The sequence below is a fragment of the Callithrix jacchus genome, chromosome 6 (assembly GCF_049354715.1).
Source record: "Callithrix jacchus isolate 240 chromosome 6, calJac240_pri, whole genome shotgun sequence".
In the NCBI taxonomy this organism is placed as follows: domain Eukaryota; kingdom Metazoa; phylum Chordata; class Mammalia; order Primates; family Cebidae; genus Callithrix; species Callithrix jacchus.
The window spans coordinates 128528466-128555190 of NC_133507.1; the positions used below are offsets into that span (position 1 = coordinate 128528466).

Genomic DNA, 26725 nt, shown 5'->3' on the forward strand with positions numbered 1-26725 from the left:
CTGCCTAAATTTAAAAGTAGCCTATGATACCTTTTCTAAATGCTAATATTTACGTGCAAATGAAACAAAAAAATTTAATACATACCATCATTTTGCCATACATTACATTTTCAAATAGGATGAATCCTCTGTGTACTTGAATTTATTCCTATTGATTTTCTGACACACTCTCCTGAACACTAGGAACATAAAATGTCTTATTACCTTTATCAAGGAAGGGAGATGTATCTTTTGTTGCTCTTTTTAAAATACCAATACTAGCTTCAACAAGCTCATGACCAATTGAGAATTCAATATGAGGAAATCATTATTTCCTTTCTGCAAAAGAAGTTGAGTACAGGTGAAGGATGTTGCATATCCCATAATAAGGGGATTCAAAACGCCATGTTATAAGTTCACAGCCAAGCAACGAATTTCATGAGTTGACATTAAACTACACAAACACACAAAATGAAGACAGAAAACTTTTAAACAGGACTACTGCACAGTCATTCTAAAATATTTCCTACCATATCTTGCTGCTCTTCTAGATTCGAATAGGTACCAGAGTCAAGCTTTTTCTTGGTTGTATTCATTAGGACACAGATGATAGAATCTTACATTTTTTAGGGCATCTACTAGACTCCTCGAACCACTCACATTTAACACTGGCTTCAATAGTAGAACAAACTACCAAGGATGTAATAAGGATGTCCTTATTACAAAACATCCCTGCTAGGAAAACAGCAAGGGCTCCAGAGAAAGATATCAGATACCCCAAGACACCTACCTAGGCAATACTCTACCACAGAAGTCAAGTTCTTTCTCAACTAAGGATGGCTTCTAGTTTTCTGCCTGCAACAAAATGACTGATAGCTTTTATCATCTTTAGCTCACCTAGTGAAACAGATAAAACTATGACAGCCCAACGAAGTTGAGATTAAAACATATTTTTACATTATTTGCCTGAAAACAATATGTACCACTTTACTGAATTCCACAGATTAAATGTTATAGTAATGGAAACAGAATACATTTTGAAGGCAGACACAACAAAAGGAGTCTATGTTTTAGAATACCAGACGTAGATTAGAATATAAAAGGGAGTTTTAAACTGTAAATGCATTTTATTTTGCAAACAAAATAAAAGCAGTCTTCTGTGAATGCAGACAACTTTTGAAGGGAAGAAAAAAATGATGTGAGGTCCAAAAAGAAGGGGGTCTGCCAAGGAAGCTTGGTTTAGGACAAAGCTGGACTGAGGCTCCATAAGGAACAAGCAATGGGGCATTCTGATCTTCCCTCCCCTAAAAGATTATGGAGTCCAATCCTGGGTCAGTCCCCAGCTCACCTACCTCCATACACATACATGTTGAAGGAGACCGTAGGGCAAACAGAAATATGGGACAGATCATGCTAACCTTATTCTCACTGCAGACATCCTTAAATAATTTAAGGGCTTTCACCTCTATTATATAAGCAATGATTGGTAACTATATGAACATGGGTACATTGAGGAATGAGGAGTAATTCCACCAGTGGTTGGCTGAGTAACCAGTACTTTAAAAAGTCACCAACTTTTAATTATTTTAAGTGATCTTGCTTTTTTTAGCTTAATAATGTCATGTCAATATGTTGAAAAGATGCCACTTTTAGAAAATGTAGAAAATGCAGTAGCAGAGGAGGAGTAGATGGCATGAGGATGGAGTGGAGTGGGGAATGCCATCCCAGTTCCCAACCCTCCCCCATCATGTCTCCCTACCTGTTTATAGACTCCTGAAATTCTATTAAGTCTCCCATAATTGAAGGTTAAAAAACTAATAGAAGATTAAAGTGTTATACAGCAGTGGATGGATATATAATCCATCGGCCACAACAGTCTACAGTGTATTGCTACCAGATCCTTTCTGCTGTGAAGGACAGAGGAAGCTGCAAAGGCAGAAAGTAACAGGGTACAGGAAGGGATCAGATATTAGGTACTCAGGTGGGGAATGCAGAAGAAAAACACCCGTATTTTAGACAACAAGTTTGCCCAGGGCCATCCAGTTTAACTCCAACAGGGTAAAGAAAATGAAACTACCTGCCAGGAAAGGGTTAGGCATTCTCCATTTGGTACAGGAGTAGTCTAGCAGCGCTTAGTGTCACATGATACGTTCTGCTCATGGTGGACCAGATTCCCAAACAGCTGCATTTACTCATTGGAACTAATTTCCTTACACAAAAAGTTTGTTTCCTGATGATCTGTTATCAAGGCTTCAAGTATAATTTCTACTACACTCAAGCTGGATATTTTTCAGGGAAAGGTCATTTAACAATTATCTTTTATCTGTCCTTACATTTTAACTTTTTTAAAAAGAGGATCATTCAAAACAAACTTGTTTAAACTCTGTGTTTTTTTCCCCCTAATTCAAACACCATCACTACATTATTGTTTCAACTTTTAGGAGACAGAAAATTCCTGCCTACCATCAATTCTTATAACGTCATCTTAGCCTTCACTCTTTACAAACCTCCACTTAACTTTCCTCAAACCTTCCTTTATTACATATACAGCATAACCATGATCATGATGGTAATTCACACTCATATTATAATAGAGTCTGTACATTATTTATTTATCAAAGGGAACAGTTTTCCTGAAAGTTCACACTTGGCCTTCTCAGTGTCATTCTTTCATTTACACAGACTTCTCATGACCCTCTTTTTTTCTTCTCTATCAAACAGAACTGGCCTACCCTTGAAATCTTAGAATTTATAAAATTCTATTACTTTCACTGCCTTTTCTGAAATGAGATTCCTCTTTTCTCTTCTCTTTCCTCCCACATTCCTATCCAGGCTATATTCTCTTTTGAGATCAGGCTCAAAATATAATGATTTTATGAAACCGTATTTCAGGCTTTTGTGTTGAAAAGTAAGGTCCTCAGCAATAAGAGGGGGACTAGTGTATGTACAGTGGGTGTTCAAAAATATTGTTTATTATGAAATACTCGTTAATTTCATGTTTTTCTTTCTCCTCCATTCTTATTTCAACACACTTATTTGCTTTATGACTACCAATTACCCATTAAAAGGACATCTGGAATAGGCATCCCACAAAGCCTATATTTATTATCACAGTATAATGTTAAATAAATGTGCTTGCTGTGTATATGCTGAGTTTAAGCCATGCTCCCCAATATATGTTTACATTAATTTATCTTCATAAATGTTAGGAGTTACCACATTGCTAAATTATCATGTGGTAAAGTTTCAAGATTTTACTGAATCAGAAAATTCTCCCAACGATTGTTTTCACCACTTCATTTCATACCCTTTCTTTACAAACTTCTCTTTAGCTCTTAAATATGCTAAATCCAAATTATCAAACCCTCCTCCTATTCAGCTCTCTCCACCTCATGAACTGAACATTTAACCCTTATTCTTGTTTCCATCCCATAATCGGGGTTTAATGAGTTTCTGCCTCAACACACGGATAAACTTCATTAGCAGCCATGTGTCTCAGCATATTAAAGGCCCTTTAATGTCTTAAAATTGCCCCATTTCAGTTGCTATTGTATAAATTCAAAGAATTCTTATCTATGGCATTAGGAGGTTGAAAGTGGTCGATGAACCCCCTACAGTTCCACACTGAAGTATTTAATTTTATCCTGCTGATATGCCTGACCTTGAATTAGGGCTTCTATTTATATAAATTACTATATTATCACATTGGCATCATTTAAAAAGATGAACTGCATCAATAAACACTCTATCCAGAAGGAGAAAAGTGACTTCTTATCTCCGAATCTTCCATGCTGCATCTGATTGCTGATGCAAGCTCCTGCTTTCATTACTCCCCATCATCACCCTTTAGCACTCCTTCCTGAATGGCCCATCCTGTTCTGCTTTGCTGGTCACTCCAGGGTACAGTGCCTGACATCTATGGGCACTTAATACCTGTTCACAGAAACGCTGAAGAACAAATACAGTAAATAAGAAGCAAAATAATCTACTGAGTAGGATATAAGCCCATAGGTCAGGAGACACGGGTCTAATTTAATTTTTACCAACAGGGAGTTGCATAGCCTGAACTACGTTGTTCATAGCTTGAACTATGACCTTTTTTTTTTTTTGGTCCTCAGTTTCTCCTGCGTTATGATAATACTTACCTTTCTTATTTCATAGGGACAGTGTATTAACATGTGTCATTTTAATGCGTGAAGTGAGACTGGTATGTTCCTCTTTAATACTAACATTTAAAAAAATGAAAATAGTAATGACCATAACATAGTAGCTTTATCAGCAACAGTAATACGCCTGGAAACGGAAGACCATTTCTTTGTAATTTCCTTATACTGCTTCTCAGTCACCTGATGAGGTAATACATTTAAGGACCCTCCTAATTCTTACCTATTTAGTGGATATTTAGTTTTCATTGTCCATTTGTATTTAAACTGTACATTTTTAATTTCCTCATAATAATGGGTAAGTTTTTAAAAACTTATTTGACTTGTTTCCCCTTCAATAGTAAGCAAAGAAGTTAAGAGAGCTCTGACTGGAACAATACTTTTTGATATAAATCCTTGTCCAACCATCTATGATGAGCTGTTGTGATGCTGAGCAAATTACTTGATTTCTCTGGGTCTCATTTTCCTCATCTATAAAATAAGATAGTACCTATGTCATTGGGTTAGCATAAGGATTAAAAGGGTTAATATTTGTAAAAGATTTAGAACATTGTCTGGGACATGGCAAGTGCTTTAGATGTATTGGTTGAATAAGTAAAATAAATTAAATTTCAAACTTTAAAGGCCTCTTATTACACATAGGATATAGCACTTCTGTTTGCATTTTGAATGCTACCTGGTCTTTTTGTTTGTAGTATTTTTAGCCACCTTTTCATTTGAAAAATATTGTCCTAAATTCCGATTAAACATAGAGATTGTGCCACTTTCTAATTCAATAAGATGGGCCCCAAAGCAAATGTAAAATGCTAAGCAAAAGCAAACTGCACACTAGTATTGCTTTTGTCCACATGAAAAGCATCCTGTTACATTGTTCAGTACAAAATCTAGAGAATGCTTGTCACCACCCATGGTTTAGGTGACAGCAACTTCAGTCTACAGAGAGAGCCCACCAAGCAGCACATAAAGAGAACATGGCTTCTTCACATCTCCCTTCACTGCAACAAAGAATCAGATCTAATGAATGACTGGCCTTTGTCCTGACTTTACCAACACGACTCCCTCTTAATAACATAAATGTGGACATACTTTTATATGGATTTTAAATTTGTAAAGTCTGTTCACTTAGCACAAAGCATCATTTCAATGAAAGGTTTCAATCTCTTCTCAGAAGTAATTATGAAGAAATGTAAGAAAATATTTTTCTTTTTTTACATAGAAACTATTAAGATTTTTTAAAATTGATTTTTGCTGAGAATGAACATAAACTTTTATTTTAACACTAAAAGTGAAGGTTACCTTTCATCAAAATATAAGGATTATTTAGCTGACTCCAAGAAGAAGAATACAACTATGATCATAATGGTAGAATTTTTGAGAAAGAAAAACATATGAAGACCAGAAAAGAGAGCAGGAGAGAAACGTCTGCAATGGCTTGGTTGCTAAGAACATTTTTACACTCAAGCCAACATTAAGTGCACTCTTCCTAATGAATAAACCATATGTCTATTTTTTTTAATTTATTACCTCTTTTGAGATGGAGTCTCACTCTGTCACCCAGGCTGGAGTACAGTAGTGCAATCTTAGCTCACTGCAACCTCTACCTCCTGAGTTCAAGAGATTCTCCTGCTTCAGCCTCCCAAGTAGCTGGGACTAATGGTGTGTGCCACCACGCCCAGCTGATTTTTTCATTTTTAGTATAGATGGAGATTCACTATGTTGGCCAGGCTGGTCTCGAACTCCTGATCTCAGGTGATCCACCTGCCTCGACCTTCCAAAGTGCTAGGATTACAGGCATGAGCTACCGCCCAGCCCATATCCATTTTTATACACTTCCTTTCACTAAATCCTGCTACTTCATAATATTCCCTTTGTCCCATGCCATGCCTCGTCATCCTCCACCTCCAGCTCAGTACTCCCAACTATAACTTTCCTTCCTTGGGTAAACCATGTTTGTGCCCTAGCTACCAACTTGAACATCTGCTACCTTAAAAAATAATAAATAAAAAAAATTACCTTATTGCCTAATATCCTCCAGGACAAAAATTTTGAAGGATTCAGCATTCTCAAAATACTGCCACAGAAGGGAAAAAAAATGCATGTCTTTTTCGGCTCAGTAAATTCTATCTATATAAAGATTAAATGAATAATACCTTAAAAATTCCTCAATGCAAACAAATCCATGTTACCAGTATGTATTTTCTTCCTTTATGCATTTAAGAGGGAGACAAACACGTTTTATTTTACTTCATTTCTTCACTATATCTCCTTTGCAACACATTACCACATAGAAGAGATATAGCATATATCTGCAACTCTAGAGAACAAAATGCAAATATTCCTCTTCTTCCTCTGGATTGGTATTCTTATCTCCCTTTTTTTCCTGTCCCAAAACACCTCCCCAACTGAAAGATAAGAAATATTTTGACTGAATTAAAGTGAGTCCTGTGTTAAAATAGCTTGCCTGAATCCAACCAGAGCCCATTTAAAAAAAATCTTCATTTCCCCATTTGGTCAGCAGCTCTCCCAACTCCAGTCTTTATTATCAGCAGCCTCTTTCCAACCTGAATTCCCATCTCCATATACCTTTGCCCTTGAGCTTTTACCATCCATTTCCTTTATATGTTTGCACTTAATTTGATTCCGTTCTTCATGCTTTTTTCATTATTCTTAGTTCACCTGCACCACATAAATTAACACCTTTGTTTTCAGTTCCCCATGTGCTCCAATTCACATCAATTGCAAATAAATACTTCTGATTCTCATCCATTTCATCCAAATTAATTCATATTCCTTCTCCACATCCTCCATCCCTGTCTCTACCTCCCCTTTTATCTGTTTCTCTTTCTTATAGCACCTCCCTTCTCTTCCATGCATGTCTCTGAGGAAGGTTTTATAGGTAAAATGCTTCTGCAATGCAAGGTGTTGTGGGAGGAAAGCCATGATCTTTCCGCCTGATTGCCAACTTCCATGGGCTAATGCTTGCATGTCTAGTTTATCCTCCACAACCTGTGTTCACAGGTGTCATCACCCCATATCCCATTAATCAAACACTGGGAATGAGAGGGAAAAAGCTTCTTGCTGTTTTGAGGTATTTAACTTTGGCTAACTGGTTTGTTTGTAGTTTACAAGGCTTTTTTCACTTGGTCATCACTAATTAACATCAGCAACAATAGTAATAACTACAATCAAGGCCAGTACTATCTATAATGAGTTCTTACTATCTAACAGGTATTTTTTTAGAAGTATTTTACAGGTATCTGCTCATTTAATGTTCAAAACAATCTAGGAGGTAGACATAATTGTGTCTATTTTACAAATAAGGAAACTGAGGTCATAAATCTAGGAAATGATAGTGCTAGGACACAAACCAAAGTCCACCTGATCACAAAGTTCAGCTCTGAACTGCTGTGCAATACTGCATTTCTAACAATGCATGGTGCCTCGCTGAGTGAATTCCCTGTAGGGGAAATGCACTTTAGTGCAACATAAGGCAAGCAGTTACAGGTGCCAGGTAACATAATGAGCTCCACCTTGGTAATCACTCTGAGTAGACAACGCTCAAAAAAACAAAGCACCAAATAATGCATCAATGGTAACAGTCACCCTTCTGACATCTCTGTTGGGAAGGGGATAAGAAAGAAGAAGAAAATGCTCTGGCCTCCCTAAAAAGAATCTCTGCTTTCCCAGAGCTGTCCAGCTCCATGCTAAGTAGGATGTGCCTTTAGTGTCAATAGTTCAGAAAGTGTCCATAATTATGAATTCCATAGCCCCAGTACAACACAACATTCTTGCCCTTTCCTGCCTTCTCTGGTTTCCTGGAGGGGCCAGGAGATGAGTCATGCACTCCAGCCTGGGAGCACTGCAATGTCTTTCCAATGTCTCACCATTACTTTACTCATTGACTTTAGAAAGAAAGAAACACAAATAAAAACTACCTTCAGGACAATATCAAAGAAGCAAAAACGGATAATAGCATGAAGCATTAGCCTTGGTGAATGTGGGGTGGTGAACTGGAACCTAAATTCTGATGGGAACCCATGAGTGAGACTCTATGCCTAAGCCACAGGATACATTAGATTAGGAGACTGTCCCACGAACCAAGCAAGTGTCACAAGGGAAACTGAGTTCAGAATTAGAGGAATACAGGCCCAAGTCCTGGCATGCAAGGAAGTAATGTCAGTCCTCAGCCTTCCATCGGAATAACTCTGAGGTTCAAAACAGTGATTTCCTCTATCACATATGCATTTGAACTTCGGGAAAGTTCTTCTCTACTGTACAAAAACAGTTCATGGACCTCCAGAACCTTAGAGTTGAAAGGGGCCTTAAAAGCCAGATTGTTCAACAGATGTGAAAAATGAGGCCTGGTGAGGTAAAGGAACAGGCTCAAGGCCACACAGCTGATTAGTGGCCGAGTTAGAACTAAAGCCCAGGCTGTTCTAATTTTCTAGCCAACAATCTCTCCCCTGCACACTTTTTTGGTGGCACTGCCCACAAAGCCCCACAGAGCACTAAACACTTTTCCTAGCTCATACGCTATCACCCACTTTTCAATGCTTTTATACCTCCATTTACACCTTTGGGGATGCTCCCTATTCAGCTAGCAGTGTGCAAACAGTATGCAAGAACCACACAGGTAACATACTGTTAGAGATTCAGTTAAAAACCACCAATCACAGTAATTGCTACTAGCATCCTCGTAGCCCAGGAAGCGACACCACCCCTAAGCTATAATGTCAAAGCAGAGAACAAAGACCAATTCCAAGAAAAATAAGTCTCACTCTTTTCTGTGTAAACCCCACTCTTCCAAATTATCCCATTGCTCAAAAGATCAGTATGACTGGAGCTTAGAGGTGGTGTCTCTTCCTGGGCTACGAGGAGGCCCTGAGTAAAATACACAATCCTCATCCCTCCCCGACCCGCTCTTACCACACACATAGTAATGTAATCACTTTAGCAACTTCTCAGTAACAAGCTCATTAAAAAGCAATTCTGCCATCTCTCCGTAAAGCACGCGCCAGAGAACAATGCAAAAGAGGAGATGCCAATTAATTATAGAATGATCACATCTAATGAACTCTGAAACTCTCCTGCTGTTGGTGACTTTGATGAAAAATCAGGATGCTGGGAAAAGAGTGAATAGGGACACCCTAGATACCTTGTTTAACTGTGAATGCTTTCAAATGCATCCTCAGATCCCAGTGTTGATCAAAACTGTGGAGCTACACTTGCTAAACAATGCAAAGTGTCAGGAAAGCAACAAGTGTCTATGTCACAGGCAGCTGGGAGTCACTGCTAGAGCCCCCTTCAGCCATCCTCAGAACTGTGTGATTCTATGCTGTGGCTGGCACTGTAGGGACAAACCTGTATCCTATGCTTGGGACATCTTGAGATCTTAAGGTAACAAGTGAGTCATTCTTTGTCCCTACCTGGGCCCTCCCACCTGTCTATCACTTCCTCATCAGCAGGGGTGCCACTCCTCAGAACAAAGAGGAGCCCTCCCACATGAAGAGGCTACAGGAGGGGAAAGGAGAAGAAACCACGTGCGGCCAAACTTGTACCACTACCTGTGTGAGTCCTCTGGTGGGCCTTTAAGTGGGAGCTTTTTGTATAAACTTTCCGGCACCCGTTAAACTGACAGCGGTGAACTCTCTTCTTGTTTTCAGGACACGCTTCAGCCCCTAGCCCTCCTTGGTCACTGTCGCTCTGTCCACTCTTAACGGCCCCCGCAGCCGTCACGGCTGCTGCAGCTGTTGCGACCCCTCCCACCTTTACAGAGCTGAGAGCAGCCTTCTTGGCCACCAGTTTCAACGTCACTGTGCCATCCACGGCAGAGAGAGTTTGTGAGGTTTTGACCAGATGGCGGCTGAGCTCAGGGGATGATGGGGGCGTTAATGAGGTCACTGCGTTGAGCTGGGCCTGGTTGACGGCTGTGTAGTTGTCTAGAGAAGAGCTGGCCGGCTGGAGGCTGAGGCAGGTCTCAGATAGCAACTTGTCCCGAGAGAGCAAGATGTCCACTGCCGAGCTCTTCTCACAGATGGCGGCTTCCACAGGGAGCAGCAGGGGGTCTAAGCGACGGAAGCTTTCCTCAATGCACGGGGGAGGAGAAGCGTGGAGGAAACAGTCCAAGTCCTCACCAAAGGTCTCCGAGATCCTCCTGGGCTCCGTTTGTAGGTAGCGTTCCAATTCAAGGCATGTCTGCAAGAGGAAGAAGGAGGGAGAGAAACAACCATCAGAGGCACAGAACACCATGAGGCCTCATGTTGACAGGCAGAGGGGGAAGGTGCAGAGAGAATGGTTTCATGGCTTGTATCAGAAATGCTCTAGGACAAGATCTGACCTTGTTACTTATTCTCTGAATACCTCTGAAGGGTTCATAAGGGTCACATCACATGATTTCAACTACTCTAGCTGAAGGAGAACTAAGGCCCCAGAAGGACTATCTCATACCTTCAAGATTTCAGAGAACATCAAATGATGATCTCCTGCCCCTCAATCCAGTTCAGCAGGTAAGATGCTCCAATCTCCCTGCTAGAAATTTTAATGTAAGCAAGAAGCAAATAGAAACTGACAAGGTTTTCATACTAAGACAAGACTTCCCATAGTCCAACTTCATTATTCAAAATAGACTTGAGTATATTACACAAGTAAGTCAGTTTTCCCACTTGCTCTGAAGAACAAATCACGTTCACTCAAGCTAAGAGGTGACCTCAGTAACAGTCAAACAACAGTAAGTCCTGCCGTGGGGATGGATTTCATAACAAGCAGGAAAGAATATTGTTCTAAAGAATGTCTACCATAAAACTTTTGAGGCACAAGACAAAACCCTTGTTGTTTACAGCAAGTCATTTAAAATACAATGCTGTATACTTTGTGGCAAGGGGCATAAATCCTATTTCAATGGTTTAGCATCTCTGACTACATGATAAAAATAAATTCAAACACAGCTATTTAGACCACTTAAAAATAGGACCCAATATATTTCCACATAAAGTTTTCACTTGGTAAAGAAATAAGGGAGAACAAACAAGTTTATTCTTGGGATAAACTTTCTGGGTAAAGAAATAAGGGAGAACAAACAAAGAAGATTTGTCAACAAATCTTCATCCATGGCACTCATAAGTCTTTGTAAGATGATGGAGTGATTTTATGGCAAAAGTAGACATTTAAGAAGTTTGTATTCTAAAGCTCTCCTCACTTAAAAACACTACAATTCCAAAATCTTGTATAAAACTATGTTGCTAACTTGCACTATCAGCTCAATTTGCTCTATCTTCTGGATTCAACAAAGAACCACTGATGGCAAATTTAAAATGTGACTAGCTCCAAATTTACTACCCCCGTAAAGCTCCTATGGTTTCAACCAATGTTCTGATTCTAGGCGTTTATTCTATTAAGAATATATTTTAATGATATACCTAGTAGTGTTGTATCCGTTGAGAATTTTATTTTGGTGACATTTCAAAAGACTGGTTCTTAATCACACTTCTGATAAAACTCTGCATTACTGAATAAGAAAATCAGATTTTTAACTATGAATCAGCTTTGGGTCTCACTGCTGATTTTCAATGGTAAGAACTAGTGAATGGTTCCAGTCTCCATTCAACACTCATGCCACAAGTGTTCATTCAACTACTGTGCTCACAGCAAGGTATATGAGGCTTTGTGTGCAGGAGAAGGAGAAGATATAGAAATAGATCCATGCGAAGCAGGTATAGAATAAACAACTACAAGCTAAAAATTACATAAATTCACAAAGAAATGTGATGCCAAAAAATAATATAAAATGTGTTGATAATTTCTACGGGCTGAGTGGACACTTAATTCTACAGTCTAGAGTAACATAGTATTAATCAAGGGAAGCTTATTGGAAAAGTAAGTTTTGATTCTGCTTTACTTATTGATTAAATCAAAGTTCTGACTCAGTAGCTTCCCACCATTCTATGTTGGAAGCCAGTGATGACCTTCTCAGGTCTAGAAATATGAGTTATCCTCACTTGTTTCTTTCCTAAACTCTACTTCTCAAAAATGTCTTCTTCCTTATTCCTTCTCATTGCTAGAAATTATAACTTACATCTCTCCAATACTGAAGCGCTCAGTCTTGGCTCCATTCAATTCACTTCTGAATTATAAGATTCTAACCCTGAAACCTCCGCTCAGTTTCTTCTTCCCTTTCTAAACAATCACCTACCAAACACAGTGCCTGGCACCTAAGAGGTACATAATGTCTGTCAAAGACAAAATACTATTACTTTGATCATTCTACCTCTTCTACTCTTTAAAAGCCGTATTTGAAACCCTACCCTGTACCATGCTGAGGGGGCAAACTCAGAAATGACCACTAACACATGTCTCTGGGAATACAATTGCAATGCTTCTTGAGCTTTGCCCAAAGAACAGTACCAGATCTTTGAGATACAGATGTGTTTTAGGTAAAAATCAGTAGAAGCCTAGACAACATACCAAGACCTTGTCTCCACAAAAGCTAAAAGAAAATTAGCCAGGCGCAGTGACTTGTGTCTATAGTCCCAGCTACTCAGATGGCTGAGGCAGGAGAATTAAGCCCAGGAATTCAAGGCTGCAGTGAGCTTTGGTCATACCACTGCACTCCAGCCCTCTGGGCAAAAGAGCAAGACCCTGCTTCTGCCAATATATATATATATATCTCAGCTGACTCATGGGGTATCAGATGCCTTTAAGGTAGTTCCCTGCCTCCTATACAAGGTCTTTCACATACTTAGTCACCACTGCCTATGAATAGAGTTTTTGTATGCCATTTCATTACATACTATCCAGCTCAAAGATTAGAAAGTCACTAAGAAATTGTGATTATTAGAAGGCTCAGATATCTTCATATTCAGAGTTCTGAAGGACTGAGATATTCTAAACACATTTATACACTCTTCTGGGAGGGGTAAGTAACTTATCCAGTATGCCCTGGGGTGAACTGCAGGAGCACATGAGTTACATTTTTGATCTAAAGATGGAGAGACATATGATCACAAAAATGTGGAAAAACCTGGACCACTTCAGAGTGGCTATAACTTGCAATCCTAATACAGGGCATTCTTCCTCCTCCTGAGAAGTGAAGCAGCCTAAGTACCCACCAGGATGTGCTGGACAGCCCCGTGAAATCATGAAATAATTGCTGTCTTAGGAAATATACTTCTTATATCCAGTGGAGATGAAGTTTAGGTAGAGGAGAAGATTTTGTCAATTGGAAACCAGGGTGAGGGGGTTAAACACTTTTCTCATCAGGAATATGGAGATCAAAATGTTAAGGATGAGGAAAATTTTAATATTAGATGATTTCCAAGCCAATGAGAACATTTGTTTCAGTTGTAAATGATTATGAGAACTCTCACAAGAAATGCCCAGATAGGCCAGGAGTGGTGGCTCACACCTATAATCCTAGCACTTTGGGAGGCCGAGGCAGGTGGATCACTTGAGGTCAGGAGTTTGAAACAGGCTTGGCCAACAAGATGAAACCCCATCTCTACCAAAAATATAAAAAGTTAGCCAGGCATCGTGGTGTGTACCTGTAATCCCAGCTACTCAGGAGGCTGAGACAGGAGAATTGCTTGAACCCAGGAGGTGAGGGTCGCAGTGAGTCAAGATCGCGCCACTGCACTTCAGCCTGGGCAACAGAGCAAGACTCCCTCTCAAAAGAAAAGAAAAAAAATGCCTGTGGATGTTTAATGGGAATTGAAGTATTAGTATTTCCTCATGGATTTTAATATGTACGCACATACACAATATATAGAAACAAATGTGTATATGCATGTGTAAGTATACATATATATATTTCATAACTCTACCCACTGAAAGAGGTAACAGACAAAGATAACCCCAATAGTAATGAGCACACTTAGCCCAGGGATCTTGGTTTCTAAATATCATTATCCAATAAAGGGAACCGGGATTCCCTAGACAAATAGTTGTTTGAAGGGCTGGAACAATGAAAACAAAAGTTGAGCCTAGATAACATTGTGGTACCAAAAGATAAGGAAGTGCTCATAGAGTGATAAAGGAATGTCAGAAAAACTCAGAAGCCAACTTAAAGGAACTCTCAATGGCCAAATAAATAATAGGTTATAATTCATAAAATAAATATCCATGAAACCATATTGATATAAATGATTGAATAAATTAGAAGATGGAAGGAAACGGTCAGCTCCTCATTACAGTAAAATTATGATTCAAAAACACAGAAGGAATGATGAAAACAGAAAATCATCATTAGGTAAACAGCAAAGTAATAATGATTACAAGCAAGAGCTACCAATGGATGCTAAAATGAGTAGACAGATGTATGATGAGAAACAAGGTACCTGCCTAGTCTCAAAGTATTCACGCAGCAAGATATTTATTTGTTAATTACAAAGACAAAAATAATAACTTTACAGGGGAGAAACCTGGAAGAAACTACCTTGGCCATATAATCAAAGTTAGCAGCATCAGGAACAAGTAATACTGATCACATGTACCCCTGATAGGACAATGCTGACAATGGTAAAATATTACTCTTATGATATTCCTGTCAAAAATGGATAACCTCAATCTAATCATGAGAAAACAGACAAATTTAAATTGAGGACTATTCCACAAAAGAAATAGCCAGTTATTCTTTAAGTGTTGGGCCACAAAGAACAAAGGAAAGAATAAGACACTGTCACAGGCTGGAGGAGAATAAGGAGATATGACAACTAAATGCAATGGATCCTGGCCTAGATCCCAAACCAGTAAAATGACTGGTGGAAAAAATAATGTTAATTGAAAGGAAATGTATAGATTAGCTAATGGTATATTATCAATGATAATTTCCTGGTTCTGATAATTGAACTATGGTTGCATAACATTAGGGGAAGCTGGACAAACCATATTTGGTAACTCTATGTACTATTTTTTCACCTTTTCTCTAAGTCTAATCTAATTTCAAAAAACAGAAGACCCATCAATAGACTAAATTTATAGTAAATTTAGACATAGAGTTCAAATGTTTTTCCACCAGAACCAGAGATTTACTCTGTTCGAATGATACTCTCTTGCCAGCAAACTCCAAATCTGAGTCAGCAGATGTCAGTTTAATGACATAAATTATGCCTGTCACCTTGGAGGTACAAGGCTTCCCTCAGCTTGACCTAACCATACAACTTAAGGCTTGAGCCACTGGATCAACACCCAGCCCCTAAAAACTCATTGCAGTCAGCAATGGGAAGGAAATGTTCCTGAGTGCAAAGTGATTTTCTTCTATATTTTTGAGTCACAAATGAGCTTTGTGAAGACTCTCTTGATATCTCAACTTTGAAATGCATGGGTTCTTCTCCTAGCTTCCTAATAAGTATCACCTGAAGTTGGTATTGAAATGATCATCTTGAAACCTTTTTAAATACTCTCTTCATGCTTTTTTCTTTTCTTTTTTTTTTTTTTTTGAGATGGAGTTTCACTCGTTACTCAGGCTGGAGTGCAATGGCACGATCTCGGCTCACCGCAACCTCTGCCTCCTGGGTTCAGGCAATTCTCCTGCCTCAGCCTCCTGAGTAGCTGGGATTACAGGCATGCACCACCATGCCCAGCTACTAATTTTTTGTATCTTTAGTAGAGACAGGGTTTTACCATTTTGACCAGGATGGTCTCGATCTCATGACCTCGTGATCCACCCGCCTCGGCCTCTCAAAGTGCTGGGATTACAGGCTTGAGCCACCGCGCCCAGCCGCTCTTCATGCTTTTCATAGCCTTCTTACTTGTTGTTACATGCTTATTAAAAGTAGTAATCCAAGACCTAGTTAAAAATAATAGATTTTAAACCTATTACTGCCTACTACATCTATGATAATTTTCCTATAAGGAAGGTCTGACTTTTTTCTTCTCCATTTGTTTATTTATTCAATCATTTGTTTGAATCAGTATGAATTAATATTTATTCTGTGGATTGTAATCCACTATTATCATTATTCATTTTTGTTGCTCAGAGGCAGAAGTTTCTAGAGACAGGAGTTGAAAGAAAACAGGATAATTCAAGTTTGGTGGCACATATTAAGTCTATCAAAATCTCTCTGCTGCTGGCAAGAGGTAGTTACTTTCACAGCCTTAGGAAAAGGGTAAGACACTTGGTCATATATGGGCATGATGCCAAGGTTACCAAATGGCTTGTGTTCAACCTGTCTTTATCTCATCATCAATTATGTGAAACTTGCCAGTTGGGATTGCAAACATCTCCTGTCACTTTGACCATTTCCCCTACAACCCTTACCTAAAAAGTTTCCTTCATCTATTTTTCTTCTCCTTACTTTCCCTCATGTCCATATGCTTGAAATAATCTTCCTTTTACCTTCCCTCCAACTCATCATTCTTTCATTCAAAGTTCAACATAAAGACTATCTCCTTAAGGGAGCCCAACCTTCAGGGAGCCTAATCTAGGAAAAAAATGGAGTAAAGAAAATATGCTGACTGTCAAGTGTTGAAAGACACCACTCTTCCACCCTGGACAATTAAACAGTATTTCTAAAAAGAATCTTAAGAGTCCATCTTAGATTGGTGGTATGTCTGGTTTATTAAGATCACAATTTTAAAAGCAACGATATTTCTTATACCATATGTTCCTAGACAGTAAAGTTAAGTGGTTAGAGTTAACCCTCTACCTCTGTTATCTCACATGGCAGATATGCCTAAGTGTTTGAAGTGATGGAGAGCTGTAAGAGCTACAACTTTCTGAAAAAATGAGCTAGAATCATCGCACAACTCCCATCCATTGCAACCACTATAACTACAACCATGTTTAGTTGGGGCAGACTCTAGTCCAGGCTCCTCAATGCCATCACTTTCAAACAAAATATCTGGAACATAAAAGGTTCTAGTTTTTATTTCTTTGTCCTTTAATTTGAACATAAAACTATTGGTGCAATATTTTTGCTACCACCCAATAACTGTGCCACTCTGGGTAATTATTGGGAGTCTCTGGATCCATATATACTCAAGTTAGTAAGTAAAACAAATTTAAAGAAATAAAGAAATTGCAATTTCCTAATGACTTTTTCTGGTACAGAGTCAATGAAATAAAAAGCCACCTACTACACTCAATGTTTCTAATCAATTTTCAGTCATTTGTGGTCCTTTAGCCAGCTGCTCTTAATCTCAATCATTCCACCTATCTCACCTAAAAGGGCCAAGAGTTAAAAGTACAAAGGGATCAAACAAACGGGGGAGAGAATGTAGATGCAAAAGCATGGAAAAGCGCAGCTTTCCACTGTGTGGAAACTTGCAAAGTCATGCTTCCTCTGAGATCAGACCTGGACCTGAATGATAATTATGATGATGATGGTGGTGGCGGTAGTGTGGAGGATGATGTTTCTGGCGAAGAAGGGATGGACTTTGGTTCCCAGAAAGAATGTTCACCCAGGTAATTGCACAAGCAGGTAAACTGCACTTGGCTACCCACAGGAGCCCCTTTCTGACACTTATTGTGTGTTTTTTGTCACATGCTATTAACCATGGTGTCACAGTCCCCAAAGAGTTTGAAGTAAAGAAACAGAGAAACCCCTTGCCTTTCTCCTGGGAGGGTCCCAAAGTTCAATTAGCGTTTTTGTGCTTTGAAATCTACAAACATCCCAGAATGGAAGTTCAGGGTGACAAAAACAAGCTACTGTTAGGAGGGAAATGTGGGCTTCTTTCTTCAAGCCAACTTCTAAAATACTAATTCTTTTCTAACTTATTAGATGTGTTTACACATCACTTTTTAGCAAAAAAGACAGATTCCTTTGATTCCAGAAACTAACTTGAAAATCTGGATTTCAAAGATTGATATTGATGGGAACTTTGTGACTCTCCCTCTTCAAAGAATGATAGGATGTAATGATTCTGACACATTCCTAGGCTTTCAAAATTAAGTCAGAATTGAAAGACGAAAGGATGTGGGAAGCAGGGCCAGGGAGATCTGGTACCATTTTTGTCAGGATTTGGAGGAGGAGGAGAAAGAAGTACTATGCTTAATAAATTCAGGAAGTCCATGAGAGAACCTCAGATACCAAGCACCTGAACCTTGTTGCCTGCCTTCCTGGGTTTCAACATTGTAAAGCAGGCTTGAGGAAAAAGATGGTAACACTGAATCTACCTCGTGGCAGAAAGGATGCATGAACCAGTGCAAGTATCCACCTGTAAGACGTAGAAAGTGACTCCTAAGAAGATATTGAGCACAGGGTCCCTTTTTCTTGACTTTCATGACCAGGAAATATTAGGAGAGAATGAATTTTGTCTAGAAAGTGTGGGTTATTAAGTAGACAGTATGAGTGAAAATCTTACTGTATTTATTTTAGCTATTAGGTTAAAAAAACCCACATCAATAGCACACCCCAGAGGTACAATAGTATTACATATTACTGTTAGGATTGCTGAACTCCATGAAATAACCATGGGACTACAACAAATCTAAGACTGCATTCCTTTGGACTGTTTCTCACATTGACTGGTTGCTAGAACTGAAACCAAGTTATATATTTCCCTCTGGTAATTTATAAATTTTGAGAGACAATGCTGTGAAAATTAATTCTAAACAAACATGAAAGTTGAAGAACTTCTATCAAAACCTCTTCCGTGTTTCTCTTCTCCAAACTATTTTCAACAAAGAAAATATTTGTTTGTATATTTTTCCTTGGGGAGGTGGGTGGTGAGGAGGTTGGAGGGGGAGAAAGGAGACAAGATTAAAGGCCTGGGGAGAGGGTGATGCCTTTGAAATTACTTTCCCCAGGCACATGATGCAAAGCAGCCTCAAATACCCCTTTTATCTTCCAAAGATTCCTTAGTTGCAGTACATAAAAGAAATTCCCAAAACAATTCAAATCTAAATTAACCATCAGAGTGAGCTTTAAAGTCACATAACCTGGGCAGAGCTGGTAGCTGTGGCCCAGGCCTCACACTCCTTGAAGGAAGGCACTGGGTTCCCTTACACTTCCAACAACTTGGAAATGCATTTTCCTCGTTCATAATGTCCATGATCCTCAAAACGCAATGCAACCACTAGGGACATGATGGCCCATGAACAGAGAGGCTTCTCTAACTTGGTTTAGTGTCGTCTTTCCAGATGTTACTCTGCAGGACTTACTGACTGCTAAATTCCAGCCTCTAAGTAGTCAAGAGACACCACTGCTCATGCAGAGCTGGGGCCGAGAAGATGCTCCTGTATGCTATCACCTCATCTCCCATGCCCTCATCTCCCAACCAAGCCCCTATTCAGGTTGGCACACACTGGTGGAAATCCCATTTGTTACATATAGCTTGAAAGCAAGTTGCATTAGATAGCCCTGCTTCGGTCACTACACTTCCACAAACAAAATGAAAATAACACCTTAAGAGTCAATAAAAAATAATCCTACCCATACTACTGGGAAGGGCAAATGGCTAAATCTGGACTGAAAGTAAGATTTAAGAATGAAAAAATGCAGGAGAGACACTCCAATGGGAAAAACCATCATAGTCCATGACAATGGCAGTCAGTCGGTCCCTGCTCTGAAAGGAGAGGACTCTATCCAGTTCCTCAAGAGCCCAAGGACTTGGGAGGAGGCCTCTTTTCAGAGGAGTGATGGCTTCCCAAGAACAACAATGGCCCTGACGCTTTTTCAGCTTCCCATTAATTTTCCATAAAGAGTAGTTTTCTTGACGAGCGCTTGTGTCAGGCAGGGCCTGATGCTTCAGAAACCTGTAATTATTCTTGGCTCCCCACCCCCTACAGCCTCTGCACCTGTGTCAGTTCAAGGCACCAGCTGGCCATGTCTTCCCTCCTGCGTCTTAAGAGGGGGAGGGGGGAGCCATCATTGAAAACCCAAACTCACATTACTCGCCTCTTCTTCCAAAATGCAACAACAAAATAAAAATTTTAAAATCACCAATCTCATTTCTTCCCCCAATGGGTCTTGCCAAAGGAAACAAATAAACATTAATTGGCTAGAGAGCCCTCATTCAAACCAAAATTACTCAAAAACACAGTAACACGGAAAGGTCTGACAGGGGATTATTAATCCTGTTACAGCCTGCTCTTATGCACCCCCCCCACCCGCTCCCATTAACTTTGTACACACACTCACACACCCTCCTCAAACTCCCCAGGCCCCTTTACACTCAGTGGCCAAGATGGGAACATGCCGAACCAGTTACATCATCTCCCCTTCCTCTCCCAAATCACTTGCACAGGCTGACTCAGGCTACTGGGATTTTTTTTTAAGCAAATTCATTTCATTGACTCCCTCCTGGAACACAGTTATCTCCTTCTCAGTGGGGTTAATTAATGTACCCTTCCCCTATCCCCCATTAAAAACACACACATACACATGCGATTACTTCTTGTACTCCAAAGCACAGCTGCACACGTGTACAATGTTCTCCCTCCCTCGCAGCTTGAATTTCCCGAGAATAACAGGTTGAAAGCCCATTGGGGCCCTCAGTGGCAGATGCAATTTAGTGGCTGGTAGTCACAGAGGATGCTTTTAAAATGGAGAGCTTTGAGAAACTTCCACTGTGGAATGCTAAGGACAAGGTGGGGGCACTAGGAGGAATGCTTGTTCTACTCGGAATGCATAAAATGGCAGCCAAAAACATAATGAAGTCACGCCCTAAGCTGTTTTTCCTGACAGGGATGGTTGTACTTTCGCTTAATTTGAGATACTTGGACTTGACTTCCCACAATATTTAAGGTGGCTGTATGGGTGTGCCAAGTGACGCTCACCCCAGCTAAAGAAACAAACTGGCCATTCGTACATACAGTGAGAGGCGGAAGAACAGGGAGCCAAGCACTGGCTCTAGAGCCAGACTGCCTGGGTCCAACATCAGGTTACACTACTTACTAGCTCAATCCCCTTGGGAGAAGTTAATTAACCCCTTTGTGCCTCAGTTTCCTCACTTTAAAATGAAGTGATGGTAGTACCCACCAGGCAGGAGCATTGAGAGTTCAATCAATTGATACATGCCAAGTACTTGGCAAGGCCTGACATGCACACTCTGTATGTTATAGCTATTATATAACTAGCGTTATTTTCATTACACTTCCAAACAGACATAAAGAAACCTATCAAGGACATGGAGATGGAAAATTAAAAATATCAAGTAAGTATCCAAGTAAAGTAAACTTGTTGTATATAAAAGTTTAAGTATGCAGGGAACTCTGAGTTGGGAAGATCAGCCCTTACTAGCTGGGTGACTTTAACTTCACTGGGCTCAGTTTTCATCTACCAGGTGAACTTCTAGAAGCCCACTCATCTGGAATACTATGATGTGGCTGACGAAACAGTAATAGAAGAGTGAAGACCGAACAGGGAGAAAGGCTCATTCAGAACAAGTTCAGAAAAACTGATACATAGCTCTGCTGTCAATTAGGTGTTAAAAAGAAAGAGTTTGGAGAACCTGGAAGAAAGTGGTCTTTGAACCCTCCTCTGACAGGGACCTCATGGCCTTTATTAAAAGCCCTAAGACACTCAATAATCCACGTTTACAGGATGCTATCAAGGTTTAATTTCCTGCTTCACCATACAAGCCTCATAGCATCTAAAATGTACGCTTCATGAGAATGTGACTCCTCAAATATACCAAACTTGTGCCTTACTTGTAACCCACCTGAAGCATTTGTAGAACAAATGAATGAATGAATGACTGAATCAACTCTCAGACAAACAATCGAATTGAAAGTCAACAGTGATCACAATCCTGGGTAGAAAGAGATTCAAGAGTATCACGAAAGCCAGAAATTCTTCCTTGGTCACCAAAGGAACATCAGAAACAGTGTGCACGTGTTTATTATCAACATTTCTGGTAGAACACATCAGTATTTTCAGATGTAACTATAGGTGTTATTTGCTTGTCTCTAATATTTTTCATTTGAAAAAAAATTTTTTTAATGCTACTGTCTGGGATAGATCCGGATTTCTACACAGATAGGCCAATTTAGGTTCACAGGGTAGCCCTGAGAGTATGCACCTGTGTGGGAAGTAAAAGCTGTCTCCTTGCCCCTCTCCCTCTGCCTTCCTCTTTTCTCCTCTGGTCTCCAGAAACCAACAGGAAGAAAAGTAATTAAGACAAGTGAACAAAACACTATTTTCAACTGTCATTTTTTATTGGTGAAACAAACTCTAGCCTGGGAATCAGGTTTGGTGCCTCCCTTTCCTATACCACCCCTCCCCTTTCCAGCAAACTACTGAATCTGAGTAGAGACTTCACTTTCTTCCCTGAAAAAATAGATGACCCACACTCTCAAAGCCTTCTTCTAGCTCAAACTTCTTGCTGATAATCCTTCAGTGGCCTATCGTCACTCTTAGTTCCTTACCATGGCAAACCAGACCCACATGATCTGACCTTACTCTCCCCTACTCCTCTCTTCTCCCCATCAGACACCACACTCCTTGCACAAATGCACCCAGTTCATCCCTCTCTCAGAGCCCTAGTCACTCCAGCCGCATCCCAGAACACAGACTCCCAAGGTCACTGCACACCTGTTTCCTTTTAATGGATTATGTCTCAGCTTCATTGTCACCTATTCAAAGAGTCCTTCTTTGACCTGCTTAGAGAAACTAGCCCAAAGGGCCCATTCATTCTTCATCATACTACGTCATTTCATTTGCTTTTTAGTACTTAACAACTCCTGAAAAGGTCTAAATTATTTGTTTGCATGCTGATCATTTATCTTTCCGTACTAGAATGGAAGTTCCAGGAGAATAGGGACTTAGTCTATGCAGCACTGAATCCCCAGCACCCAGCACAGTACCTAGAAAAGACACCCAAAACATACTAGTTGAATGAAGCAATGAAGCAATGAAGTCACTCATCAATCCTGAAACTCCAAGGAACACTTCAACTGGTGTCTCCGGCCAGAAAATGTATCCTAAAATGCCCACCTTATTAGGTCAAAAGGCTCCCTCATCATTTCACTTCAGTTCGAGTTTTTGCCCAGAGAAGGTACTTGCTGATTCGTACTCATCAGACAGAAGCCAAAGAGATCCTCTTTTCAGGGTGGAGAGGTCAGTTGTGGGTGCCCGTGGCTGCCCATTTCAAAGAGACAAAAAGAGAGCTTTTCTCCTCAGCAGTCTATATTGCATCACGCATTCACTCACATGAACAAAACCCACCCCTCCCCTCTCCTCACCTGCATGATGGCTGCTTATTAACTGGTATCCTGGGGGAACAGATCAAAGAGAGAGGCTCAACCCACTTTATTCTCATTTCTATCACCTAACAGGATCTCCCTGAGAAAGGCAACTCCAGCCACTGGTCTCCAAAGCACTTGAGGGTCACAGCAATTCGGTCCCTGACATTAGCAGCCCCACTTCTATCAGTCCTTACATGAAAGGTCCTTAAAAGAAGAGGTCCATTCAAACCTATCAGTTGGTGAGGACTTGTGTTTTCTGTAAGCCCCACACGCCACTTACACAAGTGAGGTCCTTCAAAATTCCTATGTGGGCCCATCCTGGCGTCTTTGCCATAAATTCCTAAACATGGAAGCATTTCCTTCTCTTCCACTCCCTTTAAGAATTTTACATGAAAAGATACCTTTACTGAGAAGTGCTATTTATTTCAGGATCATTATTTCACAGATACAGAACCCTCAAACATTGAACCTGGAAGTGAGCCAAAATCCAATTAAAGGGGTATAAAGTTTGAACTAGGCAAGAGCGGAGGGTAGAAATATGGAATATAAGCAGTACAGGGTTCCTGTGAGTGTGTGTGTGTACATACACGTGTGCATGTGTGCCACTGTCAATGAAGTGTAGATTCTCTTTAATGTATTTTGGATGCCTTTCTCTCTACGTCTTTCGTTGTCCCCAGAGTCACAAAGCTGTTCTTTTTCTTACTCATTATGTCAGGCAATAGGAATCTTTCCCATGCTGGCTGGGAGAGATGAGGGAGAGAGGAAGAGTTGATGTTCCATCATGTAAAGAAAAGTAAAACTGTGCTTAGCCCAATTCTGAACCCCATTACAATGTTGCGGATTTCAAATTAACAATTCAACCCAACATGACAGGGAAAAATCAAGTGCTGAGACCCTGAAGTTTGGATTCCAGTAGCTCTGGCGCCTCACTTAACCTTATGTGGCTTGACTGATACCGAATGACATGCACTTTCAGGCGCAGCAGACTCTCATTGAAGAAGAGACACTAATTTGAATCATCACTGCCATCCCCTCTCCCCTTTGTTCCTGTCTGAACCAATTTCCATACAGTTTCAAAGAAATCATCAGCCCATGCAAAGGGGAAATCCCAATGGAGCAAGAACTACATTAGCAGCATAAGGAGGAAAATCTAATTTCCAATCCAGTTGTTTTGTTGTTTCAACCTCCAAGGAAGGTTGCTACATATGCACAACACAAATTAAGTTTTAAAACACCATCATGATTTAAAATTAATAAAAACTCTCATGGGAAAAAAGTGGTCCTTGGTACAAATCTTCTCATACAATGAAGGTCAACTCCACCAGAGCTTGTGGGTGGTCTGGGTTTTTGAGGTCTCAATCATCTCAGCCAAAAAAAATATTTCAGAAGAGCATATATTCATTGAAACCACTGCATCTGCTACTTCAAGTTAATGGTGAGTTGATTCTTAGTCTAAGGCAGTATTCACATTAAGAATTCTTCAACTACCTTGTTGACAGATCTCATGGCAATGTATTTTAATGGTCCAAATTAAGAATTCTTTTTTGGCATGACAAGATATGCCAATACAATTTCCTAGTGCCCTACTTACTCAAATAAAACTCATGGCAAGACACCAGTCTGACTACATCATTAATTAACCTGAACCACATACCGGAACATTGCTGCTAATAAAACTCCTCTATAAAGAAAACATGTTTTCTCTGCTGAGAATCCTGGAATGTAGGCCCCAGCAGAGCCACTGCTTTAATTAAGGAGATATTCTGATGTTTGTGTCTGTGTCTGTGACTGCCACAAAACTTAAGTCATTTATTTGGCTTGATCTTCAATAACCTGAGTTCTTCCGTGCGTGTGCTTTTTTGGAAAAGAAAATGAAAATGACATCTACACTATCAGGATTTGCGAACAACTATGTGAATAAAAGGACCATTTCTGCTAAGGTAGGGGATGCTTCATCCTCACAGTTTTAAAAGCACACCTTGAGCTTTCAGCCCATGATTCACTGAATCAGAGACCTGCAGAACCCTTCCATTTTCTCTAGAAAACAGGCTGAAAGAAACAGGAACAAAGTTATAACAACTATAACACCCAAGTGAAAATGGGACTTTTCCAATCCATTCCATATGAAATGACATATACTTCTTTTTTCTTTTACAGAGAATTCTTTTGTGAAAAGCATCTGAAAATGCTTATCAATACTTACCTTGCAATCTTGTAACCTTGGAGTCCACCTGTGTGACTCTAACAGGCAGCAAAGATTAAAATCCCCATCCTATTTATGGGGAACCTAACTTAGTAAAGGAAACCGGGTTTTTCACTGTTCTGTAACCATACTACCAAAAAGACCAGAAACAGAATGAAAAGTTTCTTAGCTACCAACAATTAGGTTTTTTCTGGTCCAACCCTGAACTTTCCACCAAGGATCTGAAAACACTCTTAAGAATCCACAAACCATCATTTCTTAGTACCTTGAAAAAATAAGGATTCCTGATGAAAATTTTGGATCTTCTCAAGTTGGAAACACCACCAGATTCCAAACCTTATTTCATAAGCTTTTCAACTACATTTCTCTATGTAATCTCTCCTAGTAAGACTGGGGTGAATGGTCTCAGTTTTGACAACACCCTTAATCATACAATTTCCGGGTTTTCTCTGGTCATTCCATGTCTTGGTTGAATTGTTATAAGCAAATGGGATTTCAGATATTTCAACCTGTCAACATCAAGTGTAGTTATTGAGAGGAAAAGAAAGAGAATCATTTTTTAAGATTTGAATTTAGAAAACTTATAAATACAGTTTATTGAAGACCATATTTTATTTATTTGATTAATACCAAATACATAGAAACTCAAATTTATATAATTTTTTAAGGGGGGATTTGAACCTGCTATCCAACATTTTTAAAAACATTTTCTAATTTTAATAAATATGCAAATACAAATTGGACTAAATAAGTCAACATTTTTCTCCAAGTCCTTAGAGACTAGTGCATTTTCTAAAACCAGTATTATCAATCACCCATCCCTTCTGTTCAAAACAGAAAATGCAGCAAGAGAAAGAGAAAAAAAGCATGTGAAAAACAGAAGCAACAAAAAGAGGAGGAAAAATAGGAGCAATGGAAAACAGATGAACGGTAAGCATCTCATTCCTGTATAAAAATCTTAGATGCCAGCAGCTGCTCCCTTCAGTAACACACCTCTAACCAAGAGAATCCATCAAACTCTGGGAAGCAGATCACCTAAAGGGCACAATTTACACTTGGCCCTGCTCCCTACATGGAGCCTAAATATTCAAGTGGTTGTGTCAATAATCACTGTTAGTAACAGACTAAAAAGAAGAGTGGGCTAGTGGGTGAGGAAGACTATTGTGATTCAGAAATGTATTGTGGTAGAAGACCATCTTTGTTAAAAATCAGGCGACTAAGTATCTCATTGTAAGGGATACCTGATCAGTCTTGGACACC

At 39.6% G+C, this 26725-nt stretch overlaps 1 protein-coding gene across 5 annotated transcripts in view; it reads right to left on the reverse strand.

The window, feature by feature from the left end:
* Nucleotides 1–26725, reverse strand: part of KLF7 (KLF transcription factor 7) — a 91688-nt gene that overhangs the window by 38741 nt on the left and 26222 nt on the right. For 3 of the 5 annotated variants that reach the window (XM_035305467.3, XM_008999333.5, XM_017973672.4), the window contains one exon: nt 9707–10337. In XM_035305467.3, the coding sequence (XP_035161358.1) occupies nt 9707–10337 (631 nt within the window). Of the gene's footprint in view, nt 1–9703; nt 10338–26725 lie in introns of all 5 variants that reach the window. The other 2 variants (XM_035305463.3, XM_078329139.1) reach the window with 2 other exon arrangements.